Source organism: Phanerochaete carnosa, assembly GCF_000300595.1.
Source record: "Phanerochaete carnosa HHB-10118-sp unplaced genomic scaffold PHACAscaffold_2, whole genome shotgun sequence".
Lineage (NCBI taxonomy): Eukaryota > Fungi > Basidiomycota > Agaricomycetes > Polyporales > Phanerochaetaceae > Phanerochaete > Phanerochaete carnosa.
In genome coordinates, this window is record NW_006767629.1 from 599,674 (window position 1) to 608,301 (window position 8,628).

Below are 8,628 nucleotides of genomic sequence, written 5' to 3' on the forward strand. Positions count from 1 at the left end.
CTCACCTTACTGATAGACTTGAAGGGTAGGACTTGAAGTCGAGGGGTGTAAGTAGAGAGAGATGCAGATACTAAGAATCAACGAAGTTGTTGAGTCTGAGGTCTTAAGCCTCAGACGACGCTCCTTATATACAAGTAATCTAAGACCCCTGACACTACGTAGGACCTATGGTACTCTACATTACTAAGTGCTCATGTGACTACTCGTGACTCGTTACTAATACACTACCATTATGTTTAGTAATACGAGGGATAATGACCGTTGGAGTATCTCCATTAGGCTAAGCTATCCACCAGGTGACATCATTCATGATGTCATGACATGTGACTGGTCTAGAACGAGTTCTGGACTTGTGGTTATCTTATCTACTGATCCCATCATATCTATATGATGATCTAGGTCTCGTGATATGCATGTGACCGTGTAAGTCACGTGATCGTGTTTAGCGCTATGACGAGCGCTAAGAATATAATAGGCGCTTGTATGGGGTGAATTTGTGACAGTACCCCCGCCTTAAGACTCGAGCTCCGTGGAGAGGAGTTATTTGCCCGTTGAACCAAATCCTTTGTTTCCTCTAGTGGTTTCATCAATAAAACCCACTACTTCAATATCGACCTGGGCTATCCGTTCGACTATTAACTGTGCAATATGGTCATTTGATTTTACTTCAAAGGCGATGTCGCTGTTGTTTACGAGTAAAACTCGTATCTCGCCAGTGTAATCTCTATCAATAACGCCCGCTGCTATGTCTAGTCCTTTAACTGAAAGGCCACTTCATGGTGCGATACGTCCATATGTGCCTACTGGTAGTTGTAATTGTACTCCAGTTGGTATGAGTTGACGTTGACGTGGTTGTATTGTGGCATTGTTCAGGGCATACAGGTCTAAGCCTGCAGCTTCTTCTGAACCTCGAGTTGGCAATTTTGCCCCTGGTTGTAGTTTGACAAGCAGAGTGGAGTCTCTTTGATAGACTGCCATTTCCTGAATAGACTGCGTGTCCATTATTTGTGCTTCATACGGGTCGTTCCAATAGGAACTGACTACTCGTTTAGCATGTTTCAGGTGTTCTGCTGGTTCCCATGTGGCGTCTTGTTCACTTTTACCCTTCCATTTCACCAAAAAGTACGTTTTACGATTACGAATACAATGTTGGAGTATTTTCTCAACTTCGAATTCTTCGTGACCGCCTTTTATAATTGGTGCTGGAGCCGATTTCTTTTGTCCTGGCATGGGTTCAGTGTAGGTGACTAATTTGCTTGCGTGGAAAACCGGATGAATTGCCCTGTATTGACTAGGCATTTTCAATTTAAACGTCACAGGCGTAATCCGTTCTATGATTTCAAACGGTCCCGCATAGCGTGGAGTTAACGCGCGTTGTGTAGTCCGGTAATCTTGCATGTCAAGCATAGCTTTATCGCCAACTTTAAATGGTACGACTTGTTTTTGTAGGTCGTAATACCACTTCATTCGTTCAGCAGCTAGTTGAAGCGCAGCTTTGGCTTGCTCTTGCGTCTCATGTCTTTTCTGCAATATGTCATTCAGGTCTTCATTTCCTGAATTTTTGACTAGTGTTGGTCCCATCCTTGGGTGTCGTCCATACTCTAGATAGAAGGGCGAATGTTTCGTTCCTTCGTGTGCTAGGTTATTGTATGCGAACTCTGCTGTGCTTAGCAACTGTGACCAGTTGTCTAAGTTGAAGTCCACATAACATCTCAGATATTGTTCCAGAGATTGATTTACTCTTTTGGTTTGACCATCCGTTTGAGGATGATACGCAGTAGACATTGATGATTTGATTCCAAGTCTTTTGCACCATTCACGGAATAGTTCCACGGCAAACTGAGTTCCTCTATCAGATATGATTTGCAGAGGTAGACCGTGTAACGGGTAAACCCTGTCATATAAGACTTCTGCTAAATCCTTTGCTGAGAACTCATTCGTGATTGCATAAAAGTGTGCTCTCTTGGTTAATCTGTCTACCACAACGCATATCACATTGTAACCTTCCGACTCTGGTAACTGAGTGATTAGATTGACTGTGATTATTTCCCAAGGTCCCGCTGGTATGGGGTTCAGTTGTAATGGACCGAAAGGTTGTTGTGGACGGTTCTTCATTTGTTGACATGTCTCACAACCTGACACATAATTTTTACAGAATATAGACATGCTTGGCCACCAATAGTTTCGCGACACAAGTTCGTATGTCTTCCATCGACCAGGATATCCTGCCGATATATGATCGTGATGCATTTGGACTATTTGTCTTCTTAGACTTTCGTCTTTAGACTTTGGGATGTAGATTTTTCCTCAATGAAGGAGTAGTCCATTCTCGAAATTCCAATCTTGCAATTCTTTACCGAACTCTCTTGGTCCAGATTTCAGTAATTGCTTATAGTCTTTCGTCATTTCATCGTCTAACAGTGCTTCCTTGACCTTCCTAAGTATAGAATCATCGTCTATTAGGCCAGCATGAAGGTAATCTAGTGCACAAATCTGCATGAAGTTGGCGAAAACTTCTGGTTTAAGCAGAATTTTGTCCTCATTATCTAGATTTACCCCCTCCTCATGATCTGGTCTCCTGGACAGAGAGTCTTCGGCCTGCATTGTTTTGCCTGGTTTATGTTGTAGCTTATAGTTAAATCGCGTGAGATATAGAGCCCATCGCGCTTGTCGTCTTGTCAACTTTTGGGTGGTATGGAAGTATTGCAGATTTGCATGATCCGTCCAAATTTCGAATTGTTCCGGATGTCCTTCTAAATAGTGTCGATATTCCTCTAATGCTCTTATTATGGCTAATAGTTCCTTGTCGTAAATCTCATAGTTCCTTTCGTGAACACTGAGTGACTTAGAGTGGAATGCGACTGGATGCCAAAGCTTGTCTTCAGGGTCTAGTTGAGATAAGACTGACCCGATAGCGAAGTCGCTAGCATCGGTAGATAATTTGAAAGGATTTTTATCATCAGGAATTCTTAGAATTGGAGCTGAAGTAAACGCCATTTTTAATGTTTGAAAAGCTGTTTCTTGTGCTTCGCTCCAAACCCATGGTTGATCTTTCTTGGTAAGTTCCGTAAGTGGCTTGCTAATTTTTGCAAAGTCTTTGATAAACCTGCGATAAAAGTTCCCAAAACCCAGGAAAGCCTGTACTTGTTTGACTTTCTTTGGTTGTGGCCACTCGAGGACTCCAGATACTTTTTTAGAGTCCATCTTTACTGACTTGTGAGATATGATCATTCCAAGATAATCAATGGATTCGCGTTCAAAGAAGCATTTCTCTGCTTTAGCGAATAAATCATTCTCTTGTAGTCGTCGCAACATTTCTCGTACGAGACGTCGATGTTCGTCTTTATCATTCCCAAATATGAGAATGTTGTCGAGATATACCATGACTTTTCCTTGACGAATCAAATCGCCTAAGATATCATTCATCATGGATTGGAAAGTTGCTGGTGCATTGGAAAATCCGAAGTACATTACTGTGGCCTCAAAGAGTCCATGCTTTGTAATGAACGCTGTCTTCCATTCGTCTCCTTTTTTATTTGCACGTTATTATAACCCCATCTTAAGTCAATCTTCGTAAATATCGAAGCATTACTCAAGGCATCTATTAGGTCTGATATACGTGGAATAGGATAACGATTTCTGACTGTGACTGCATTCAGATTTCGATAATCCATTACTGGTCGCAACGATCCGTCGTGTTTCTTTACAAAGAAGAAAGGTGCTGCAATAGGACTTTTTGATGGTACTATGTATCCTTTACAGAGTTCCTCTTGGATCCAAATATCCAGAGAGCTTTGCTCATTGACGGACAAGGGATAGATTTTAGCCGGTTTAGGAAGGGGAGCATCCTTCACTAAATCAATTGCATGATCGTATTCTTTACGTTCCGGCATGCGCTCTGATTTGACCTTACTGAAGACGGTATCATAATCGTGTACCCAGTCTGGAACTTTAGATTTCCAGTCTTTTGTGTCTTCGTTGTCCAAATCTTCTTCAGATTCTCCGACAAATGGTTTGTCTAGGAGATTCGCGATAACTTCTGCTTGTGAACAGTCAACTGGTGATTCTAAATCAACCCAGTTTATATGTGGTACATCCGTGTCTGCAGCTCCTAAAATGTCCAGGTCTGCTTCCCACGGTGGTTCCGGTGTAGACTCGCTTATGTCGAGTTCGTGATCTCTTCGTTTTACTCTCTTGTTGGTACAAGTTTCAGGGCACCTGGTGAACTTCCATTGTCCTCTTTCCCAATCTATATCGGGATTATGAGAGACAAGATACGTGTAACCTATAATCACTTCTTTATCGCCAAGGTCGGTGACGTAAAAGTAGTGAGTGGTTCCATGGTCTTCTACAACCATGTAGGCTTTAACATAGTGTGTTATTTGCCCATTTGTATTAGGAGTTCTATCCGCATTTATTACTTTAAATGGGATTGCCAGCTTATTTAAGACCAGATGATTGGTTTCAACGAACCGTTTGTCGATGAAATTTGTTGTGGCCCCTGAATCTACTAGAGCATTGGTCTGCGTCTTTTTGCCATATACCCACAGTGCAATAGGAATTTTAAATGACCTTTTCTTGTTTTGAGCAGTATTAAATACACAAGAATCCTTTGCTACTGTACAAGCCTCCTGGGCTGGTTCAACATGGGTATCATTATCCTCTAACTCTAGAGCGCAGACTTCTAGAGCGCGTTTGGAAAATCCTCGTTGTTTTTGTAATATGACTGCCAGGGTCTTTTACTGGCGCCTAACCTTGCCTTGGTTTCATCGTCCAAGGTGACCTTCGATGAAGAAGCGACGGGTTCTTCGATTTCAACGATGCTCGCAGTAGTTGCCACTTCGGTTGATGGAGGTTCATCCACTGACAACTGGTTGAGGTCCGTCATAAGTTGCATCATGCGAACTTGCATTTGACGGTATCGGTCTTGGTTATGTCCCCGCCCTTGATTGGCTTGTCTATTACTCGCAGGCTGTGTACTCGGCTTTGGTGCCGTAGTCCCTGTAGTCTGCTGTGATCCTGTTTTCGCCGTGCGTTTTGGTGCTTTTTCTGGGTTTTTAAGCCAACAATCCGCAGTATTATGTGTTTTGGCCTTAGTTTTATTATCCTTGGCACAATGTTGACAGTATTTCTTAACTGTTTGCTGCGAATTCGCCTGTTGTTTGGCTTTCCCTTTAGCACGTTCAGCGGTATCCACCTCCATGGCATTAGGATCCGAGGTTTTCTTGCCTCCAAACACTGACTCTTTAATTTTATCTGCATGCAAAGCACGCCAGATATTAGCCATATGTTGGATATATTCGTCCCAAGTTGTTGGCAAGTTGTTATTGAGACGTCTTTCAATGGTAGCCTGCACTAATTCTTTGGGAAGTATCACTTCGATCTTCTCAATGTGCAAGCTATCTTGATAGTCCACTAGTCGAGCTAGTGTCTTGTATTGTTCCGCAAACTTGAGGAAGTCACTCTTGATAAGTGAAGTGTTCTTCCACATTGCGTCTATTTCATCCCTTGCACCAGCCTTTCGATCTTTTTGTCCGTAAATATTCGAGATATTTGTGACAAAATTTGCCCAAGTGCCTAGCCCTTTGTCTTCACGCATATTTTGGAAATAGTCGGCCAAGTAGTCCGATGCCAGAGCTCGAACTCTTGCTAAGGCCATCAATATTCTTTGATGATCCGTGACGACACCATTGGCTGCTGTGTACAGCGCAATTTGATCCAACCACTGATCCAACGTAATTTTACTCTCCGTTCCTTGGAAAAGTGGTGGTTCAGGCATTTTGACATTTCTCGTATTATTTCCGGTACTTTGTGGCAAATCCTTCAACTGTCTTTCTAGTGCTTGTATACGCACAAGATAATCCATGTTTTGTTTTGCTAAGGTATCGATAACCGTATTTATTCGATTAATGGTATCTATTGCCATAATATTTTCATCTTTTAGGCTGGTAAACTCGTTGTGCATGTTAGACAAGGTTTGATCTAACTGCATTCCTTCATAGTTTACATATTGTACTACCGAGTTTAGGGTTGAACGCATAGTATTTTGCGCTTGTGTGAACGTGTAATCGGCTAAGTTCCTCAGAACTCTGAAGCCGTCGCCTGTGCCTAACGTAGTGGTGGCCAGGTTTGCGTCATTTTGAATTAAAGCCCTTTGGAAATCGATTTCGTTTCCTGGGGCCATTGCCGATGGTAAGGACGGAATCCAGTGTCGTACTTCGGGTACATGAGAGGCCCGAGACGGTGCGCGAGAAGGTGCGCGAGACTGAACTGGAGTTGGGGTGTTGTGGAGAGACATTCTGGTTTATTTATTAGATACCAGTTAAGTTTTCAGGACTTAAGATAAACTCTCGATGTTGTTTTGTGTGCAAAGAACATTCGTCGTAATATTTTAACAAAGGAAAAAACTATTTATACACCATTGTACCAGACGAAATCATCTGTATCTTTACTGTAGGCTTTAAACCGCACCGGTATGGTGTAGTTCCCTTCTAACAGTGTTTTACAAATGTCATAAAAGTCCGTGCCTTCTGTGTGTACCTTTTTTAACCGCCTGCAAAGCCCGCTGATCCGCCTCCACTCCGTATTGCCCCATTCGACAATGTCGAGCTCTTTGTCTTCGACGACCTCCTTGATGTAGCTAAGCCCGTCTAAGAGCTTCAGCAAATCATGCACCTGCTCGGCAGCAAGTGACCCTTTCCCGGCCTTAGCGAGTTCCTCTGCATCAACCAAATGGTCGTGCGTTGCGAAGAACCGCTTATTTACGGCAACGAGAGTGGGGAGGAGTTCATCGCAACGGCGAAGAATCCCCTTCTTCATGAATTTGAGCTTTGTTAGGCTCGCTGAAGTCTCTTCGATCTCTTTAATCCATAGGAGGAAATTTTCCCCCTCGGACGCGAAGAGATCCGGGCATGAGCGTACTAGGTCATCATAAGCTCGACGCGTACCAATTTTCTTGGCTTCCGCGCGTCGTTGTTTGAGTAGATCATCAGCAGCTTGCTGACGTCGTTGGGCTTCTTTCTTCGCCTCGTCGAGTAACTCGAGGCAACGTTCGAATGCGAGCGGCTTGTGGGCGATGGGCTTGTTAGCGTACGGTTGGTACCGTTTTGCAGGTTTTCCGATGTTTTTGAATTTACGTTCGTTTTCGGGAGAAAGTTGAATACGTTCCAAAAGGGGAACGCCCAAAGACTCGTTCTTTGCGACGACGAAGTTCTTGCTGGTGTACTTGGGCATACTAGAAGAACCCCAAGTTAATCAAAACCATCGTCTTGGCAGCCCTCTGCCTATTCCCTTTGGGAACAGCTTTAGGACTCACCTGAGTTGGTGGACGAGGTTTCTTTTGATAACTTCTTTTGGCAGGTTGCCTGGGTTCTCTATAATCCGAGGGTTTCCCCGGAAAGATGCCGTAAGTATCGTACCAGAACTGCGCATTGGGTGACAACATCCTTATAGAGGTGAAAGGATCAGCACTTCTTTCAACTTAAGTGCTGAGTGAGTAAATAGAAAGGACATGAGTCTAGTCTCTTTGTGTCGACGTCAGGGTAGTTTCTCTCACTACCGCTGGTGTAGCCGCTGGTATGGAGCATGGAATCTCTCTACGGTTCCACCCATAGAGCAAAGAAGAAAACCTTCCTTTAGAAGGTTCTTTGGTCCAGAACACAGAAAAGTGTCCACATGACTTCCCCTGTCCACATGTCCAAAGACAAGTACTGGGTGAGCAACGTTTATTCGGGGGTGTTAGGCCCGCGTCCTCAGTCACATGTTTCCACGCGTGAGCGCTTCAACACTGCTGCTTACGTCTACGGCCCGACAATGTCCTTCCCGTGTGCCAGATGTCAGCACCTCAGAGCACATGTACTTCTGAGCGGGTCGAGACTATACGATTACCGTTCATAACAACGGTAACGTGTATGATCGAGTGAGTAGACGACTCCACCCAATCGTCTGTGTCTGGACAGACTCCAACACAGCCGGTCATCCTTGGAAGGGTGCCCCGGCCCGTCTGTACAAAGAGAAAAGAAACGTAAAGCATTGCTTTACGATCAAGCAGTAGACTCAACAAACTATCACAACTCCTATACTCACCTTACTGATAGACTTGAAGGGTAGGACTTGAAGTCGAGGGGTGTAAGTAGAGAGAGATGCAGATACTAAGAATCAACGAAGTTGTTGAGTCTGAGGTCTTAAGCCTCAGACGACGCTCCTTATATACAAGTAATCTAAGACCCCTGACACTACGTAGGACCTATGGTACTCTACATTACTAAGTGCTCATGTGACTACTCGTGACTCGTTACTAATACACTACCATTATGTTTAGTAATACGAGGGATAATGACCGTTGGAGTATCTCCATTAGGCTAAGCTATCCACCAGGTGACATCATTCATGATGTCATGACATGTGACTGGTCTAGAACGAGTTCTGGACTTGTGGTTATCTTATCTACTGATCCCATCATATCTATATGATGATCTAGGTCTCGTGATATGCATGTGACCGTGTAAGTCACGTGATCGTGTTTAGCGCTATGACGAGTGCTAAGAATATAATAGGCGCTTGTATGGGGCGAATTTGTGACAGTAACAGCTGCACTCCGATCTCCACTGAACCTTCTATCTCTGAGTC

The 8,628-nt window shown here is 43.7% G+C and overlaps 1 protein-coding gene across 1 annotated transcript; it reads right to left on the reverse strand.

The window, feature by feature from the left end:
- Window positions 1-6,411: 6,411 nt before the first annotated feature.
- Window positions 6,412-7,431, reverse strand: PHACADRAFT_191224 (uncharacterized protein; the record flags this gene model as incomplete). The annotated part of the gene is made up of 2 exons (XM_007391441.1): window positions 6,412-7,234; window positions 7,316-7,431. 2 exons carry the CDS (start codon window positions 7,429-7,431, stop codon window positions 6,412-6,414), a joined length of 939 nt encoding a protein of 312 aa, XP_007391503.1.
- Window positions 7,432-8,628: the final 1,197 nt, after the last annotated feature.